Source organism: Notolabrus celidotus, chromosome 18 (genome assembly GCF_009762535.1).
Source record: "Notolabrus celidotus isolate fNotCel1 chromosome 18, fNotCel1.pri, whole genome shotgun sequence".
Taxonomy (NCBI): domain Eukaryota; kingdom Metazoa; phylum Chordata; class Actinopteri; order Labriformes; family Labridae; genus Notolabrus; species Notolabrus celidotus.
The window spans coordinates 30359087-30380005 of record NC_048289.1 but is presented as its reverse complement, the minus strand read 5'-3'; the positions used below and the strand labels follow the sequence as shown (position 1 = coordinate 30380005).

General features: G+C 42.0%; 1 protein-coding gene across 1 annotated transcript; it reads right to left on the bottom strand.

The window, feature by feature from the left end:
* Positions 1 to 1335: 1335 nt before the first annotated feature.
* Positions 1336 to 13133, bottom strand: LOC117829820 (mitogen-activated protein kinase kinase kinase 14). Its single transcript, XM_034707524.1, has 16 exons — positions 13078 to 13133; positions 12921 to 12991; positions 11710 to 11993; positions 11541 to 11616; positions 10462 to 11314; positions 9203 to 9337; positions 8991 to 9120; positions 8722 to 8850; positions 6563 to 6667; positions 6198 to 6361; positions 5965 to 6115; positions 4169 to 4741; positions 2310 to 2416; positions 2104 to 2224; positions 1923 to 2023; positions 1336 to 1806 (listed from the first exon to the last, which is right to left on the bottom strand). Exons 3-16 carry the CDS (start codon positions 11978 to 11980, stop codon positions 1642 to 1644), a joined length of 3081 nt encoding a protein of 1026 aa, XP_034563415.1. The 5' UTR covers positions 11981 to 11993; positions 12921 to 12991; positions 13078 to 13133; the 3' UTR covers positions 1336 to 1641.
* Positions 13134 to 20919: the final 7786 nt, after the last annotated feature.

Genomic DNA, 20919 nt, shown 5'->3' with positions numbered 1-20919 from the left:
AGTTAAAGCCATACTAAACAATATTTGAATAAGTTAAAGCCACACTAAACAATATTTGAATAAGTTAAAGCCATACTAAACAATATTTGAATAAGTTAAAGCCACACTATGCAATTTTTAAATGAGTTAAAGCAACACTATACAATTTTCAAGAAAGTGAAGCCACACTATATCATTTTTAAAAAGTTAAAGCCTCACTTTACAATTTTCAAATAAGTTAAAGCTTCAATATACAATTTTTAAATAGTTAAAGCCATACTATGCAATTTTTAAATAAGTGAAAGCCCCTCTAAAAGATTTTTTGAATTTGTAACCGATCTGAAAATGTGAGAAACCCCACAACTGACAACTCGCAATGAATACTTTTGTTCTCATAGTGGGTGGAGTCCATGATATTGCCAACTCAGCACAGTCATGACACCGCCTTGATGTCTTCTGAGAAGACTGAGGGAAGTAAAATCACTCTTAACACCCTCACACCAAGAGAACATTTAGCCAGATAATATGAAGAACTATGAGGTAACTTGGCCTTTGCTTAGTTTAAGTCATTCTGTTTGTGTCATTTTGTTGATGATGATATATATATATGATGATACATATATATGGATATATGGATGGATGTCCGCTTAGGGCTTCCATACTTAGTGACTAAGTTAACCTTTGCTTTTATTCTCAGAAGGTCAAACCCCAGGACGCCGGTTTAGTCTAGTGGTTAGATCGCACACCCCAGTGAGCGGCCCAGGTCTGTCTCTCAGTTTCCTGTTCTTTCCTTTAGATAAAAGCGTAAAAGAGAAAGATTAAAGAAAGGAAATCACACCCAAATCAGGGTATATGACAGTGAAACACAAGCTCAGTGTATTTTGAGTTTCTATCTTACATTAAGACCTTTGAGTCATGGGAAATGGAAATCAAGGAAGCTCTTTTTGCAGAGTAGGAGAATTCAGTTTAAAAGAAAAGCCCCACCTCTCTGAGAAAGGTATTTCTATTTAATGATGACTATCATTTCAAATGATCCGTCCTGTAAGTTTTCTATTCTTCTTTGATGTCGAGGATGCACCTGTGCCTTTTTATATATACTTTAAATGAGTCCAGGATGTGGGACAGTGACCTCAATGCTGTGAAGTGGAGGCGTTAACCAATGCAATACCATGCAGCCCCAACTCACAACAAACTGCACCACATGATGTGATCCCTGACACCAATTATTGCAAAGGTATTCTCATGTGCAGTGATAACCAGGTCTTCATACTGCACCGGTCCTCCATCACTCATATGATGAATAAATGAAAGAGACATGATTGAAGATGAGCAGAGGTGGCAAAAGAAGGTGGATTCTTTGCTTTGGAGGTTAATTTTATTCATATAAAATGTCGTCAACATTCAAGTATTAAAGTGTTCAAGGCTCGTAATGTATGGTGAGTTTTAAGCAGCTTATCTCATTTAAATTGAAACCTTTAACAGCAACATGACAGACTTGGTGTCCAGACCACAGAGGAGACAAACTCATTCACAGAAACACTGGCTATAATAAATCATACCAGCAGCACATCATTTTCATAAATATATTTAAAGTCAACGTAGTCTCAGAGCAGTCAATGCCTCAACTTAGTGCAAAAGAAAATCAAAGTAAGGAAGTCTTTGTCATTCTCGAAGCTCCAGCCTGCCGTCTCTGACTCTCCACCTCCAGCGCTGACACCTGTCAGGAGCAGGAACGCAGCGCAGCCACAAACACGACTCTCTGATTTCTTCCTCAAAGGAGACCGTCTTCCTGTCCAGGGTCTCCAAGGTGAAGGCTTTACCTGAGACCTGAATGATGGAGAAGAGGATTCAGATTGGTTTCATAAAGTAGTCTGAGATTTCAACCTTTTTAGACTCACACATGTGAAACAGCCAGTCCTCAGGCTGATGCTTTATGCTCTTACCTGATCACTGATTCCTATAGCAACATGGCCCACTTTGACCTGCCGGCGTTCACGGATCCTCAGACACTCGCCCTGCACGTTCTCAATCCAGATGTCAACACCTGGAGCATGAGAGCGTTATTTAGAAGAACAGCCAGCAGTGTAAGCGTGTGATGTTTACATTAAAGTCCTGCCGCCTTACCATCAAAGCAGTGTGAGGACGGCTGATTCTCAGAGGCCAGCCACTCCAAGTGTCCGTCTGCCTGACTGTTACAGGAGGAGAAGACTCCAGAGCTCAGATCATCAGACGAGTGGTCCGAGTCCTTAAAGGAAGACAGGTTTCTGTTTTATTAGTGTGTGTTTCCACATGTTAAGCACACACACATACACATATTTACAGGCACACACCTTGTCCGAGGCATCTATCTGCGACGTGTCTGAGCAGCTGAAACAGGACGGAGGGTCGTCTCTGGGTTCAGGGGACGGGGTCTGGATTGTGGTGCCTTTAGGTACATCTAGTGAGAGATTACATATGAGTATTTCAATTATGCACCCTTTAAAATAGTTGCATGCTTTGATGCATGGACCGTTTTTTAAAATATACTGGTTTCATTATGTTAGACCCTCTAAGTCTGCATAACCAGGCGACTCAGCACTGGTAGAACAGGTGAAACCAGCTGGCTGCATCAGGCTCTGCAACACAAGTTGAGCCAGCAGATCAGGTCTCTGTGAGGAGGCCTCTTGAAACACGTATGAGACTAAACTTAACATTCCTTGAAAATATATCATACCTTCATATAATCTGAAGAGAAAGGCAGGCTTTTTATTATAATACAATAATATGGAAAATTAATCAAAATTCTCTGGTTGTGATCACAGCGTCCATGACCATCAGGGACCAGATTTAAACTATTTCTTATGCAGCTAAAACACAGTTAGGACTTCAATAAACACATTTTTGTGATATAATTCCTATGTATTTCTTATGTAAGGGTAGAGAGGAGGACAAAAATGTTGAAAAATTAATTTCAACAAATTTTATTTTTCATGCAGAAAATAACTGTGGAGCAGTTCAGAGATAGGTTCAGAGATATCACAGAGAGAGCGGTTTTAAACATTTCCAACAACTCTTGGATGCTGACCTGGTCGGCTCAGGCTTGGACCAGCTCTTAGTTATGCTGCTAAAGGCTTAGACTGCCGGGGGAACTGGTACACTGACACACTGGGATCCTATCTCACCCCCAAACACCCATCACTTATTTTAACTCTTCCTGTCCCAACTACTACTATCCGTCTCCCCACTATCATCTCTCTCTCTCTCTCTCTCTCTCTCTCTCTCTCTCTCTCTCTCTCTCTCTCTCTCTCTCTCTCTCTCTCTCTATCCCTCTCTCCAACATGGTCTCAGCAGATGTGTGTCTAACATGAGTCTGGTCCTGCTGGAGGTTTCTGCCTGTTAAAGGAAGTTTGTCCTTGCCACTGTAACTTGCTAAATGCTGCAAAGTGCTCTGCTCATGGTGGATTAAGATGAGATCAGACTGAGTCCTGTCTGGAAGAAGGGACTGGTGTGTGATATGTCAGAAAGTACATGAAAAGTGATGTTTTAAGCGTCCCTTGGAGCCTGAGTTATTGTTCTGAGATGGATAATTAGCCAAGCTTGTTAGCTTAGTGACACAGTTAGCTACATTGATTAACTCAGTCAGACTGTAGCTGCAGGATGGAACAGCTTTGGTGTTGTTTACATTGAAGGGGCTGTAACCATAGTCATGCATTGGAATAATCATATCTGGGAAACATTAGTTTTAAGGGTTTTAACAATAACCACACTTTGTTTTTTTACGTGCAGCGAATTGTTGAGGATTTAATGAACGAGTGTTTTATTAAAGCTACTGTATTTTTTTATTAAATGCACGCTATTTAAAATCCAGAACAGCTTAACAAACATCCAGTGATGACAGCTGCAATGAATACCCTGTCAGAGTAACTCTGTGAACCTCAATATATCATGTGAGTATTGTACTCTGAGAGTGCTTCTTTATTAAGCATTAGCATCGCGTTGGATTTATGATGACAGTTGATTTATAATGAGTGATCCAGAATATCCTTCCTTCAGTGCTTCCTCTCTGTTAAATACAGTTTCCTACATGACTCTACATTGTTTGGGGGTTTAGGGGGGTTAGAAAGGAAGAGAGATGTCCAAATGAAGCTGGACCAGATGACATAAGAGAACCTAGTACCAGTTTTCATGCTGCATGGTTTTTCTGACTCACCGTCTCGGAGGTATTCCAGCTCTGGCTCTGAACCCCATGAATTCTCATTTGTCTGCTGGCCTTTCTGCAGCAGAGGGAAAAGACCCTTGAGAGCACGGAGATGCTCGGTGGTCACGGAAGAGTCCCAGTCTTCATCCTCCTCCTCCTCCTCTTCCTCCTCCTCATCATCTCCTTCCTCTTCCCAGTCCCCCTCATAGTCCCTGTCTGTCTTGAGCCACTTCTCCTGAGCGTACTCCTCCTCTCCCATGTAGATATCCACGTCTGAATCCGAGCAGGAGTCCCAGTCCTTTTCATCGGCAGCATAATCATCCTGCAGTGTTTTCGGCGGGGAGTCCCATTCCCTCGTTAAGGAGTCTGAGTCCGGAGCAAACTCTTGATCCTTCCGGTCACAGCTGTCCTCGTCCACTGCTGTGGTCCTCCAGGGGCTCACCCAGTACATCGCAGAGGCCGGTGGTTTCGTTGGGTTGGCTGGGATCCCAGGTGACAAAGGGCAGGGGGTGTCTTTATTTTGGTTGTTGCAATGATTCAGCTTCTCACAGGCACTTCTCACAGACCAGGGACTCAGACCTCCAACTGTGGAGCAAATATTCAATTTAGGGGTCCACAGAAATGCAGAAAAGTTCCCCAAACCAGCACCAGACTTGACCACAGGTTAATGTCTGCATAACAACTCTATGTTTCTGTAAAGAGACAGGTATCTTGTGATGGTAAAACTAGGTTTGGAGTACCTCAGGGATCAATTCTGGGTCCTCTTTGTTTTGAAAATGTAGGAAGGTAGGTGAAGAGGTAAGAAGGTTGGTTGGTCAGTAAGTAGGTAGGTAGGTAGGTAGGTAGGTAGGTAGGTAGGTAGGTAGGTAGGTAGGTAGGTAGGTAGAGCAGTAGGTAGTCAGGTCAGTTGTTTGTAAGTAAGTTAGTTGGTCACTGGGTTAGTAAGAAGGTCTGAAAGAAGGTAGGTCACACTGCAGGTTGGGAGGTAGGATATACTCTGGAGGTAGGAAGGAAGGAAGGAAGGAAGGAAGGAAGGAAGGAAGGAAGGAAGGAAGGAAGGAAGGAAGGAAGGAAGGAAGGAAGGAAGGAAGGAAGGAAGGAAGGAAGGAAAGGAAGGAAAGGAAAGGAAATCAGTGGGTTGGTTGGAAGGTAGAAAGGTTGCTTAGTTAATAGGTTGATAAGTTTGTACAAAATAGGAAGGAAGGAAGGAAGGAAGGAAGGAAGGAAGGAAGGAAGGAAGGAAGGAAGGAAGGAAGGAAGGAAGGAAGGAAGGAAGGAAGGAAGGAAGGAAGGAAGGACAATAGGTTAGTCAATCAGCAGATTGGGTGGAAGGTAGGTAGGTGGCTAGCTATCTAGGTATGTGGGTAGGTGAGAGGTTAGAAAGGTTGGCAGGTCTGCAGGTTGGTAGGAATCTTAGGTTAATTGAAGGTAGGTAGGTAGGTTAGTAGTCAGAAGGTAGGTATGGTAAGTAGACAGGTAAGCAAGTAAGTCAGTCTGTAGATAGGTACTCGGGTGGGTAGTTGTTTGGTGGCATCATGAGGGAAATTTAGTGTGTTTTTTCCTCTTCAAGGTGTCATTTCCTGCATTGTAACCTTATATGCTGATGATACACAGCTTTGCCCGATGTAAGCCCAAATGTCCCGTTAATTGCAAAAGCTGCATCTTCAGACATTCTGATTGCTAACCCCCAAAATTCCCTAATTCAGCCTTTGTTTGATATTTTGTTTTACAAAGTAAACATATGAGCTATAACTTGACTGTATGAACATTTTTATGGAATAACTCTTTATTAAATGAGATTATTCGACCTGCTCGGAGGGCCTTGGTGGTTTTCCTCCTGAGCTCTTTCGCTGAAACTCGTCTGTCTGGATCTTTTTGAAGTCCAGCTCTGAACACTTTGGCCGTGAAGTTGTTACAGTTGGACGGCACCTCCCACAGAGGAGGAGGCTCGTTGACAATCTGACGACCAGACGACAACACGTGTGAACATATCAATACATTACATAACAAACTCTCCTTTAATCATACAGTGTAATCTCACCTGCAGACACAGGGGATGGGAGTAGTAACGGATCCATGGTTGGCATCCATTGAGCATGTGCAGTAACATACAGCAGCTGCTCCATACGTCCGCCTTGGCACAGAGCTGGTCCCCTCGTGCCACCTCAGGGGCCATGTGGGACTCTGTGCCCGGGAAGGCAGCTCCTTTATAGACAGTCAGTGCATTAATTCACATCTCTTCATCACCTCCTGCACGTTGTTACACATACTTTCACACAGCTCACACTCCTCTGAGGCTTTAACACTGAGCTCTACTGTGCAGTGTGACTTTAACTCTTTTATATAAGAGACATAAATATACATCAGTATTCATCATTTAATGCTGACCCCTCAGTTGTTACTCACCTCTGAATGCCTTGGTGCTCCATTCATTGCCATCTAAAGTCTCTGAGAGACCAAAGTCACAGAGGAATGTGTCCCTGCAGTCTGCAGACAGCAGCACATTGTCAACTGGAATTAAATCAACACACAGGATTCAGTGAGACAGCTTGTTTTCATTTGCTGTTCATTATGAGACAGATGAGTTGGAAATCAGAGAGCTGTCAGAGGCTGTCAGCCTGACGGGTCCACGGGGGCTGAAGCCTCTGCAGCCTCTGAGCAGCCGTCTGGAGGTGGCAGAAGGTAAAATCTTCCAATATAAAGCAAACATACTTTTTTTCCACGTCTCTAAAAAGACATGACAGGATGAGACGGGTGAGTTTGGTGTCTGTTGGCTGAGTGAATCTGCCTCCAGAGAGCTCTGAGGCAAATATAGGGGCCTAATTTGAGTGAACCCCCTCCTACTTTATCCTCTCAGCGGGGATTACAGGGGTTTTAGGGGTGACATGTCAGTTTAGGATTAGGTACCAAACACTGAGTATACTATCTGACGGTAGAACCAGCAACTAGAGGCTTTACCGGGCCCCCTCCCATCCACTAAGTCCTCCTGATAATATCAAGTCCATTATCACAGCAGGGAGAGGGACACTGTGGGGTCTCACAACAAACTAAACAAGCTAAATCTCAGCCCAAGTGAACGCAGACCAACAGCAAATGAATCTCATTTACAAAGTAGTTTTACACTGAAAATATCCTGTGGAAGCAGAAGAAGCAATACAACAACATGAAGGCATGAAAGGCTCCTGCTGTGTGTTTATATATGCTTTGCTTTTTGAAGTACAAAGACGTCAATACAGTCCATTTCATCCTCCAGAGTAGGGCCTGTTCACTTCTCTCTGTTAGGTCTCCGTCTTCAGTAGACACTAAGTTACACAGAGGCTTCACTGTAGCTTACTTCAGTATTATTAGCCCAAAATCAAACCAATGTTCTTGTGATTTATTTACAATTTATGGGTCTTAAGTTTGCTGAAATGACATTGTGATGAAGATTTGTAAAAAGTCCTCAAGAGGAGAGGAAAACTTTTGTTAATTGGAGGTCAGATCAATCATTTCTGATGCATTCCAGGGAGTCAGGAAATCTGAACGCTGGCTTTTGAGACACGCATCAAGCAGATAAGTCGCTCAAGTGTAAATGTTTGCAGATATCTGTTTATAGAGATAAATAAATCCTTGTCAGATTATCACAGGGATGTCATTGTGGGGAATTTTGATCTGCCTGCTTTTGCTCTCCATACAGACTGTTTTTCCTGCATATACGTGATTGTTTGATACTACTCAGATGACAAATGTAGATTCTACTTTTTAATGTAGCCGACAACCAGAGATGGACATTAAATATTAAATATTTAACGTTGTATTTTGACCAAGCAGCAACCTCCGGTCTAAAAATATGAGTCCAATGCGGAAGTGCTAAAAACTGCAGTTCATCAAGTGTCCACTAGAGGCTGGCTCTGGAAGTACCGGAAACCACATACACACCAATTCAAAGAGGCTGATCTTTACAGCAGAAATAAACATGTTTACAGCCTGGTTCAAAAGACAAGTGTAGTCTGGATAACTAATTTCTCGATCGGCACACACTGTACGGGGGGTGAATCTTTTTCTAACGCAGCAGTTTCAAAGACATTCAGATTACGAGTCTTCCATTATGAGAGGTACAGCTGACTTGATTGACAGGAGGGAACACTGTAGCTGTTGGCTAGGAGGCTCAAAGCCCCGCCTCTTTACGTCACTACCGCTCAACAGCAGCAATATGGCTGCCACCAACGATTGGCCTCAAAACAGCGGTTCAGAAACAGATGGGTGATGTCACGGATACTACGTCCATTATTTATAAAGACTATGGTTTTACATTAGTCTCTTTAAACTCCTTCTTTGGGCTCAACCAGCTCCATAATAACATATCTGTTTCTTAAGCTGCAAAGCCCTGCTATGTTCACCCACAACTTTGGTTTAATAGTTTAAGTAGGTTGATCCACGCTGCTTTTGCGTGCAGCCAAACTTGTGTTCATTATGCTGCTAAACCAAAACAGCAAGCTAAAATGCTAAAAGGCTCTGTTGATGTTTGCTGCTTAAAACAACGTTAAAGACCTAGAACCATCGGGCCTTATAAATCAAGGACATACCTTTGACATCCAGATGAAGGACCTTCCTGTGGTGCAGGTGTTCTAGTGCCCCCAGTGTCTGATGAAGGTAGTGCAGGGCCAAATCCTCCGGTAACGAGTGCATCTCTTTTAAAAGCTGAGCCAAACAAGCTGGAGACGATCGGACAAAACTGTTATTTGTTGTTTTATGTCTTCTTCGGTTAAATACTTGAGTAAATGTTCTTCCATCAGTGTATGTTTTGACACTTTTTCATTGGCTTGTGTTCGTGTTGATGGCGAGGAAAGGTTACCTGGCTTTAAGTCCATGAAGAGCACGATGTTAAGCCCCTCCCTCACGGCCCCAAACAGCTCCACAACACGAGGAGAGTCCAGAGCGCTCCACGTGCTCACCTCCTCTCTGCTGAAGTGACTCAGAGGAATCTGAGATGAGCAGAAACAAAATCAGAAATCTTAACTCAAACATCATGTCAGCGCTTGAATGACTCAGCGTTTCTTGGCTCACCCTCTTGGCAGCACACTTGAACCCCGTCTTAGAGTCCCGAACACAGAACACGTCCCCGTATGAGCCGTTCTGTATGTGGTGAAGAACGCTGTACTCCTCTCCCTCCCTGTACAGGCAGCTGTTGGGCTGGAGTTGCTGGAGGACACAGAAGGACACAGTGTTAGCAGGAATGAGACACGGATGCAGCTGTGAGAGCAGAAATAAGACCGAACAGATGATGTGAAGGCAGGTGTGTTAGAGGGGAGAGTACCTGCTGTAACTCAGGGGCGCTAGGTGCATAACACAAGAGATTAAAAGGCATTGTTTGAAATATAAGATGTTGATTATTTTGACCCACACTGTGTGAAGTCTACCCTGTTGGACAAGGAGGGCGGGGCCAGATGAAGCAACAGATCATCTGAATTCTTGCTGCAATTTTTATTGGGGCGCTATGTCATGAGGAAGACTTACGGATAAAGTCAGGATTAAAATTCCATCCATTTGTGTTCACACATGCAGCTCCCTCTGAATATTTTGGGGAGTTTTGTACGTATTTGAATACATCTTTAAGTCTTACTGTTCTCATCAGCAAGTTTCTGCATGCAGCTGCTTTTTAAGAATACATTCCCCTTGAGTTTGGCCTCTTCAGATGAAAACAAGTTGAGTTTTGCAGTTGACAGATAGCCAAATGGAAGTTTCAACATCCTCCAAGACATATGGGATGATATCCTGCCATTAAATTTGATCCAAGTGCATTTTTTTGGCTGTAAAGAGGGGGCCGGATTGGATGCACTTGGACTCTGGAGAGCAGGATTCATTTGCATCAAGTTTCGTCATCAAGTAGACTTTGTGGTTTTGATTAAATCTTTGCAAACACTCTGGGATTCATGGAACTGCAGGTTTCCTGAGATGAAACCAAGACCTACATCTTTCCCCAACCTTAAAGCTCCTTATGTTACTTTTCCCTCAGTGTGGCTTTAACACTTGGTCGTACCTGACTCCAAATTTAAAAGGTAAATATCACACTTTTTTTATTCCCCTACATTTTTTATGCTATTTGAGGCATTATGGGAAATGTAGGATGAAGCAGCTCCTACCTCATTAAGGATAAAGGTCCTGGTTTTCACTTACATCTTATTCTAATTTGTCTCTTGAGTCTCTAAAATATTTACATGTTTGTGTAACAGCATCATTCCTCCACAGAGGTTTATCTTCTCCTGTGTCTTATCTATCTTATCATAAACCTCATGAAGTGCATACACCAGCTTTAGATGTCTTACATGATGAAAGATAAGACCCTCATTGCCCGGTTTGCTTGTCTTCCATCCATCCAGAGTCGTTTTAATCAAATCCATGAAGAAAGGTGAAACAGAGAGCTTCGGCATCTGTGTCACTCTGCCTCTGAGGAAATCCAAAACTGTGTCACTATCACTCATGTCATCGAAACCAAAGGCACTCTGGGAAATATTCACAGAGCTGGGCGAGTCTGTGGAGTCTGACATTCCCAGCAGGCTTTGCACACGCCCTGAAGACTCCGAATCCCACTCAGTGTGGGAGCAGGAGTTAAAGCCGGACACGTTCATGAGGGCAAAGGTCAAGTTGGCGTTCCTGGCCTCTCCTGCAAAACTGTCAGTGGCGTGTGTGTCGTCCTCTGCACCGCAAGACGAGTCTGACTCACTCTCATGAGTGAGGATGGATTCAGAGTCCTGCTCCAGGCCGCAATCAGAGTCTGACCCTCCTCTGACATCACTGCGGGACGTGTCCTCTGCGTCTCCTGATCGGTCCTGGTCCTCTGATAAAGACACATCCTCCAACACATCTGCACAGCTGTCATCCACCGAGCCCTGCACGTCTCCATGGCTGCAGGAGTCCGTGAACTCGGGAGGAGGCGGGATGATCTCAGGCGGTGATGTCATTTCTCTCTCTGCTGATTTCAGCCAGTCTATCTCCTGAACCCACAGACCTCGAATGATGGGACGTTGTTCCCCTTCCTCCTGGCTCTGCCTCCTGGGTTTCCTGCGCTGTTTCCTCTGGAGGTGGTGGTGTGGGAGTTTGGCAGCCTCATCGCAGTCCTCCTCCTCCTCCTCCTCCTCTTCAGAGTCACTCAGGAGCGCCGTTTCCTTGCTGAGAAACCTTTAAATAAAGATATTACAGGTGATGTTACATGCAAACAAGTTTCAGACAGTTAAAGCTCCTGTGTGCAGGTTTTAGAGACCAGTTATGATAAGTTTTTGTAAGAATGGGACGTCTGACATCCTTCCAGCACTTCTCACAGGACCTTTAAAAAGCGAGTCCTCATATCCTCAGTTTTATATATATATATTTATATATATATATTTATGTATTTGTGGTGAGGTACCTGTGTTTTTTGAGCAGCTGACATCTTGAGAGAGAGCTCTGAGTTTTTGTCGGGCTGAACTCCTGATTGTCTTCTCCTTTGGGACAGAGAGAAGTTGCAGTTACCACAAACATTTCCACACAAATACACCTACAAACTCCCACGCCACACACCGACTCCATCCTCTTACTCTCTGCCTGTGCGACGATGGACACACAGGGGTTCTCCTCGGCCTCTTCCCGCCCCTCGGTCGCCACGTGTTTGGCGGTGCCGTGCTGCATCACCCGGCTCAGATGCGGGGCGATGGCTTGCACCAGCGAGTCCTTCTCCTCCTCGCACCCTTCGCTGTCGTCCTCTTTGCCAAGAAATGTGAGTTCAGAGCCTCCGGTGACGATGATGAAGGGTGTGTTGGAGTTGAACATCCGGGGAATGGCCATTTCTGTGCTGCTGTGTGATTGCATAAAGATGTGAGAGCTGCAAGAGAAGATGTGAAGTGTAAGAGTTACAGTCTGAGGATGTCTTTGAGGGGAGATCTAAAGAAAAGGCCTTTAATAATTTTGATTAGACTCCTCCATTAGTCAGCACTGATCAGCCAGTTTGGTCCCTTTATTGAGGACTGAGCAGAGGAAACAAAACAGCAGTGGTTTTAAATGTCCCTTAAAGCTCTGCAGCACAGCCGGACAGGATATTCAGTGAGTCTTTAAAAAGTTCTTCAGTGATATTTGCGTCATATTTTTTACACCCTGAAGTTAAAATAATCCCTGCATATTAGTAATTGGCTGTCACTTTAATGTGATGGCATTTGCGTTGGCGGGGCGTGAATGAACAGACACCACTGGTGAGCCCGGCAAAGGTGAGTATAAATAGCTCGCAGAGATCTGGCACGCAGAGAAACAGCCGCATGCTTTCCACTAAGGCCGGCCAGCTGTCTGAGTCTCTCTTCCTCAAAACCCGCCATGTTGACAGCCAACACTGGAGGGATCAAAACACACACACAGACACACACTCGTCCCAAAGTTCTCTCACAGATAAGAGTGGGGGTCTTTGTTATTTTACCTGAGAAACACTAAAACTGCTACAAGAGAACAGAAGAGGACATTTAAAAGAAAATATCTACATCTGAATTCTGCAAAATAAAAACAAAACACAAACTTTCCTGAATCATAATTTAAGTCTTTATCAGCTAATTCAAGGACAAGATAATCTCCCTGGACATGCAAGATACTGGTCTCTCAAACAACCCCATATTTCCCATGATGCACCTCTATCTCTACTTCCCGTCTGCTTCACCTCTCCTCTCTGTACCCAGAGAAAGAAACACCTCCCTTATAAAAGAGTCAGGCTGACCGAGCGGTTTAAAGTTGCATCAGAGTGAAACTCTGCACCGACAGAGATCATTACCTGAGGAGGAGGATCAGCGGCCTGCGTGCGGTCTCAGGTTCAGGTTCAGGTGAATCCGCTCCACAGATAGTCTGAAAAGAAGACACAGAAGAAGAGTTTCCTGCCTCTCCGTCCGTCCGTTCGCTCCGTGTCATGTGTGCTTCTCTCTGTAACCTACCGGCTTTCTGCCCCCGCAGCCGCTGCTGATTGGTCGACCATGTGTGTGAGTTATGAGATCCAACACCTCAGTCACCCCGGCCCACCCTACAAAAACACCCACCACCTCCAAACACCCTCCACCCACGCACAGGAGGGATTCTGTGGATGCCCTCAGTGACATTTGGAGCTCCTCTGTTTTGCCCTTTAAGTCCCTTTAAAGCTCCTGTGAGCAGATTGAAGTCGTAGCGCTGTCCCTTTAAGAAAACTTAACGACTGAAAATGTTAAAATCGTTATTTTTAATGCGCGTATCTGCTGTGAGGGGTAGTTCTCAGACCAGGTGATTCACAGCAAGCTAAAGACACAATCAATCTTTATTTATATAGCACCAAATCCCAACAAATGTTATCCTCAGACTCTTTCCAAACAGAGCCGGTCTAGACCATATTAACAAAGACCCAACATCAAGACAGGATCAGATCCAGTCCCATCTTACAGACAGGACTCAGTCTGATCTCATCTTAATCCACCATGAGCAGAGCACTTTGCAGCATTTAGCAAGTTACAGTGGCAAGGACAAACTTCCTTTAACAGGCAGAAACCTCCAGCAGGACCAGACTCATGTTAGACATACATCTGCTGAGACCGTGTTGGAGAGAGGGATAGAGGGAGATGAAGAGAGAGAGAGAGATGATAGTGGGGAGACGGATAGTAGTAGTTGTAGCAGCTGGAGTCTGGCACGTCCACAGCAGCAGAAATCCAGAGGAACCTACGAGACAAGGGAGCAAACTGTAGATTTAAATACAACACACTGTAGCTTTAAATACTACACACTGTACCTTTAAAAACTACACACTGTACCTTTAAATACTACACACTGTAGCTTTAAATACTACACACTGTAGCTTTAAATACAACACACTGTACCTTTAAATACAACACACTGTACCTTTAAATACTACACACTGTACCTTTAAATACAACACACTGTACCTTTAAATACAACACACTGTACCTTTAAATACTACACACTGTACCTTTAAATACTACACACTGTAGCTTTAAATACTACACACTGTACCTTTAAATACTACACACTGTACCTTTAAATACAACACACTGTACCTTTAAATACTACACACTGTACCTTTAAATAGAACACACTATACCTTTAAATACTACACACTGCACCTTTAAATACTACACACTGTACCTTTAAATACTACAAACTGTAGCTTTAAATACTACACACTGCACCTTTAAATACTACACACTGTACCTTTAAATACTACACACTGCACCTTTAAATACTACACACTGTAGCTTTAAATACTACACACTGCACCTTTAAATACTACACACTGTAGCTTTAAATACTACACACTGCACCTTTAAATACTACACACTGCACCTTTAAATACTACACACTGTAGCTTTAAATACTACACACTGTACCTTTAAATACTACACACTGTAGCTTTAAATACTACACACTGCACCTTTAAATACTACACACTGTAGCTTTAAATACTACACACTGCACCTTTAAATACTACACACTGCACCTTTAAATACTACACACTGCACCTTTAAATACTACACACTGTAGCTTTAAATACTACACACTGCACCTTTAAATACTACACACTGCACCTTTAAATACTACACACTGTAGCTTTAAATACTACACACTGCACCTTTAAATACTACACACTGTAGCTTTAAATACTACACACTGTACCTTTAAATACTACACACTGTACCTTTAAATACTACACACTGTAGCTTTAAATACCACATACTGTGCCTTAAAAATATGAGTTAATATATGACATTTCGCTCTGTCTTGTATTTTGTATTTTTTCATAATGGATGAATGATATTTAAGTGTAATGATGAGATAATTACAGCTAACATTGCTGTTGTTTATCAGATGTTGTGATTGGCAGCAGACCATCAGTCCAGCTCCGTCTCCAGCAGCACATATGCTGTCCCACATACAGATGACTGAATCTATACATTCCTGTGGGAATTAACTAAATACCAGAGGAGGGAGTGTTAGAGTATGTTTGTCTGTGTGTGTGTGTGTGTGTGTGTGTGTGTGTGTGTGTGTGTGTGTGTGTGTGTGTGTGTGTGTGTGTGTGTGTGTGTGTGTGTGTGTGTGTGTGTGTGTGTGTGTGTGTGTGTGCTTTAGGGTGGAGGTCCCTCTCCTCCCTGGTAACATCTGAATGGGATCAGCTGCTGACCAATAGTGAGGCTGAGGATGAAGTTTGCTCCCTCGTCAAAGGCTTTTTGTCACTTCAGGCCTCTCTGCTGTTGGCGGGTCAGGTCTGCTAAACATAGAGCTGAAAAGCCTCGTGGAGGTTAGACCGCTTCTCCTGGTCTCTGCTGTTCACAGAAACTGATACTTCCAGTTAGATCGGTGAACTAATGATAACAGACGTCTTTCAGAGCTTCAGTGTGGCTTCAGTCAGATTGAGTTTGTTTAGTGATATAGAGCGTACAATGAGACAATTAATACAACTTTCACGCCCGCTTCTTTAAATATTAGCTCTAACAGCTAGTTAAGCTTCAGACTGAAAGCTCTAGCTCCACTTCCTGTTCCAGTTGAACCACATACTGAGTTACATTTCTCTTTTTGTCATGTGTAGAACAGGTTTACCTTGTTTCACAAATATTTTATCTTTACATAGAGACAAACTAGCTTCCCCTCAGGGTCCAGTCTGATGCTAAGCTAAGCTCACTGTCTCCTCGTCTCAAAGATGGAATGTTTGTTATTCAGACTTTGGCTGCTGTTCATTTTCAAAACTGTATCTCTGTCACCTCTGTATGTGCAGAACCAGACGAGCACTATGTCATGTTTACTGTGTTATGCTAAGCTAATCTAGGCTAGCTAGCTAGTACCGCCCCAACTTTTTTTCCTAAGCTAAGCCAACAAGCTGCCAGACTTGTATAGCCTCAAACATGGCATCAATCTTATTTGTCTTTTACTGGAGTTTATTTTCCAGCCTACATCATTAAGTTTTTAGTGGTTTGCTCTGAACCAAGCTGGCATGTTTGAATGTTTTCTGTCTAATGCTATGCTAAGCTAACTGGCCGTAGCCCTCTTAGTGGAATCTATCTGATCTCCACTTCTATTTGAGTTCTTTGCCCTCTTTTTTGTTGTTTTACTCTCAGTTTTCAGTGATATTTTGCAGTGTGAAGCTAGCTATTACACCCATTATCCATCTTTATGCTAACCTAAGCTAACTAGTAGTTAGCAATCTTGTTTGCTCTATTATTGGACAAATTATTGATTGGTTGACCAAAATAAGCCCTATTTAAATTGTAAGTTTTAACTTCCTCTCGCCTTCAAAATAAAAGCATTTCTTCTAATGTAGCTTTAATTGTAGCCTTGCATTGTTATGGCTTGTAGTTTCCCACAAATGCTCATATTAATACTAACATTCATCAAAGTAAACATTTATTTAAATTTTTAATAATTATTCTTAATGTGAACTCCAATTTTTTTCCACAGGAAGTGAAAATTATAAACAATAAAAATAATGAATTAATTTAAAAACCAAAAGTATTTTCCTACAAATTTTACTTGAATTTTTGTTTTTAATAAATATAATTTTTTTCTTAGTTTTTATTCAAATTTTTAAAAGGGGTTTGGAAGGTATTGCTCTTTCCAGCAGGATTTTTTTGTATGTGTATTTAATTTTAATAAAATTATTGTTATGGTTTTTATTATTATAAGAAAGGAAAATGTGCATTGATTAATATTCAAACAGATGTAGATTACCCTGGTCCGATGCAAGTCTTATTTCTATTGTTGCAGGGTAAAAATTTTATTTTATTTGATTGTGTTTATTTCAAGCGTGTAAAAGACACAAAAAAAGACACAAAAAAACAAACATTATATATGAAACGATTTTTTTTAAATAAATAATCCTAAAATTTAAATTTAAATAAAATAAATCATTTGTGTTAAAACAAGATCATAAAATGATCTAATATGTAGAAAAGAATAAATCTTCAAAACTTGTCAATAAGAAAAAGTTGTGTTTTTTTCACGTGTGCAGGATCCACTTGCCTCAAACTGTCTTCTAAGGGACGATTGAATTATTCAAAGTGACCTCTCTGATTTAATTTAAAGAGGAAACCTTCCTTCCTCTCTATAAAGACAGCCGTCTGTGTTAAAGGACTTCACATAAGTAACCGTCCTGTATGTCCTCAACAATGGGGCCTCACAGGAGTGGACTATCTGACCTCATTCAGAGCCAGCAGCACCATGTGTCTCCTCATTGTTCTCTATTCAAGCAGAAGAGCCGTCATGTCTGTTTGTGACCACCAGAGGGAGCAGCATCAAATAAAGATCCTCTGTCACAGCATGCCAAGCTCTCTGACAGGAAAGTGGGACACAACCCCCCACAGCTGTGTCTCCATGTTGTATTTACTCAGGTCGTCATAACAACTTTCTGATGAGTGGGAGACTGAGGGAGGAGGGGGAGGGAGAGGGGAGGAGGGGGGAGTAAGAGGATACGAAGGAAAAGGGCAGAGGAAGTGAGTGGGGCTTGTTGTGAGAGAGTCTGAACATCCTGTGGACTGATAAACTTCATGAATGACCTCACTGAATTTAATTATCACCTCCACCTAACGGGTATTTTAAGGACCGTTATTTAACCAATGAGTCATCAACACCCTCCTCCCCTCCCTCCTCCCCGACTTCTAAACTTTAAAACCATGAGAGGCTGAAAGAGGAGGAGGAGGGAAAATTACATAAATGAAGCAAGACAAGGCCATCCTCAGATCATAGACCACATGAGATATGGACACATGGTCTCAGTGTGTCTGTTTCCTAATAAGAGTCATAAAGCCCAAAGATGGTCATCATAGTGGAAACACTGACTCCAACTATGATCAATCAAGAAACAGGCGAAGAGGAGGATCTGTGGGAGGTTGAGTAGGGTGTCTGCAGACCTGGAAGCAGCATATTCAGGACCACATTTGTGGGACCGCATGTTTAAGACCCTTATTGTTAGTGACAGCACCACCTAGTGTTTATGAAGGACTGCATTTGAGTGACTGAATATTAAATGATTATTACCTGGCTTTCTCACTGATCTTCCGGCTGTGTAAGATGCTTGATTCTGATTGGTCTAAACCCCTTGACGATGGTTATTAACTTTCACTAACATGAGCAACACCAGAGACAAACTAATCACACCTCATGTCAAATCAATCCTCTGAAAAGAGTTCAGGCACATTTAGCTTCTGCTTGTTGACACCATAGACCATAAGGTGAGGTAAAACCGTTAGTGTGAAAACCCCCCTCCCTCTCTCCAACACGGTCTCAGCAGATGTGTGTCTAACATGAGTCTGGTCCTGCTGGAGGTTTCTGCCTGTTAAAGGAAGTTTGTCCTTGCCACTGTAACTTGCTAAATGCTGCAAAGTGCTCTGCTCATGGTGGATGAAGATGAGATCAGACTGAGTCCTGTCTGTAAGATGGGACTGGATCTGATCCGGTCTTGATGTTGGGTCTTTGTTAATAATAGAACATAGAGTGCGGTCTAGACCTGCTCTGTTTGGAAAGAGTCTGAGGATAACATGTTGTGATTTGGCACTACATAAATAAAGATTGATTGGTTTGATCTGCTTTTTACTTCAATACTTACAGCATATATAAAATTAAATCAGAGCAATTGCAATCTGAGTTGGTCCACTTCAATTTGTGGTCTTAAATCAGATCATTGACCGTGTAAAAGATATCTCCACCTCCTCCTGTGAAGTCAAAAACCTCTCATTCATCACAATTCTACAGCAGGATTTTTAAAACGTAGATAAGCTACATCTTAAGTTTAGGATAAAATCTGCTGTTGTGATTTTGTTGCTTCAATATGAACAGTTCAAGAATTAAATCCAAGAGAACACTAAAGTCTGAAAGCAGCCTGAAAAAAAGAAGTGACTTCAAGGCGTGGACGGTGAGCACGTTTATTTCAAGATCAGATGTTTTTATTCATAAAAAACAGGATTCAACAAAAACTGCAAATTTGCTCATGACCCTTACAAGCCCTTCAAAGAGTCCACACTATAAAGAGAACTAAAGAAACACTTCAAGACTCAACAGTGTTTAGAAGCAAGAGGCCAAAGTATGAAGAATTTATCACGACCTGTAACTAATGACTAGAGTAACATGACAAAAACAAACATCAGTGTTTTCTGTTCGGTGGTGACGGAGAGAGTCCTGGATGTGTTACTTCATGACATCAAGAAGTTTGCATCTCTTATTCCTTAGTTTAAAAGAAGAGTACAGGACTGAGAAGACAAGACCGGCCATGCTTGCACTCGTGTCTTTATTCACTCATATCTGAAGATGATGGGTTAGCTTGTTTCATGATAAAATAACAGGTTCATGAACGTGTTATTTCAAGAATAAAAGGGTGGCTTTGTCTTATTGTGTTTATCAGTAAGAGGTTGGAAAAAAACATTTTAGAAATTGGGGAAATTGTCCAGAACCAAAATATTCATATTCAATAAGATGCAATCATAGAAATTATAGTTTTGCCTTAAAACAAATGTTTTCAGTAGATGATGAGTTTTATTACCCTTTAAAGTTTGAGCATGCTTTGCAATCTCAAGACAACAAACATTAACTTGTGATCTCAAATTAACAATAATTTATTGCAAGCACGGCCGTTCTTGGCTTCCATACAAACACAATAAAAACATGTCTGCCTCCCCGACTGACGCCTCTTCACCGGGACTCTACAGAAGGCACACGCTGCTCGATTACATGAGTTGTTCGTTGTGCTCAAACTAAGACGACAACAAAAAAAACTAAACATCAAAATTACAAGAAACTACTTCCATCACTGCTTCACATGAAACTCTCCTTCACAGTTTATTCATTTGATAACCCCAGAGCCTCTCATCGATCAGACAACACAAAGATTAAAACCAGAAGGTAACCAGAAAACGTGGGGACGTCTACTCTAAAGACGCATCCTATCAAATGTTTCCTCCAATAAAATGAATCAAGACAAGTCAAGTGATGTTTCTTCATTTAATCGAGTAACGTAAGAGCACAGGGGAGTCTCTCACTTTCAATAATTAATGCCCAGATTATAATAATAAAGAAGAGGGCGAGGGAGACGAACTGATAATGTTTATTATTGTCATCAAATACGATAAAAAGACCAAAACCAGCTAAATGTGTTTCTACAAGAGAACAAGTGTTCCTGATGTATCTTTCTTTTCCACCAACAGCTTCATCAAGTATCCAAAATGTATTAAAATCAAATCACTGAGCCACGACCATGAACACACCATGCTGCTCCACACAACGTCATTTGTGCTCTATTATTTCATGCTATGTTTGATGTGTAGTTCTGGTTCCTGGTCTCATTCAGTCGTATGTTTATTATTTGCACTAATATCCAAGGTTCTCTTCTGAACAATAAAGTCTGTCTGACCTAATCAAATACTCTCTGATGAAAATAGTCCCAAAACTTGAAGTTACTTCTGTTTGATGAGAGCAAAAACAGGAGCAACTTAAAAGTGCGATGATAACAGAACTACAAATTAAAAGGTGTTTTTAAAGTTGTTTCATCTGTTTTAAGGGACAAATTTCACAGCTAACAAAAGTCCTAAAATTCTGTGATTCTTTTAGTTTTTGGAGGTCACAGAATTTTGGTACTAGCTTGAAAGAGAACCACACGACGGCAGAAAAACGACAATAAATCAACTGGAATCATCACCCGGCTGTGTAACATTCTTCATTCTGATTGGTCAAAACTAGAGTAAGAACTGTGGTTCAATCCAAAGCAATGAGTCCGGCAGATTTCTCCTGTGACTGTAACACTGTGGGGAAAACGTTAG

Coding starts and splice junctions, on each gene's coding strand:
- LOC117829820 (XM_034707524.1), bottom strand. CDS start 11,980: ATGCAATCACACAGCAGCACAGAAATGGCCATTCCCCGGATGTTCAAC. Junction 6,362..6,562: donor GAGCACCAAGGCATTCAGAG/GTGAGTAACAAC, acceptor CTGTCTATAAAG/GAGCTGCCTTCCCGGGCACA. Junction 1,807..1,922: donor CTATAGGAATCAGTGATCAG/GTAAGAGCATAA, acceptor TCCATCATTCAG/GTCTCAGGTAAAGCCTTCAC.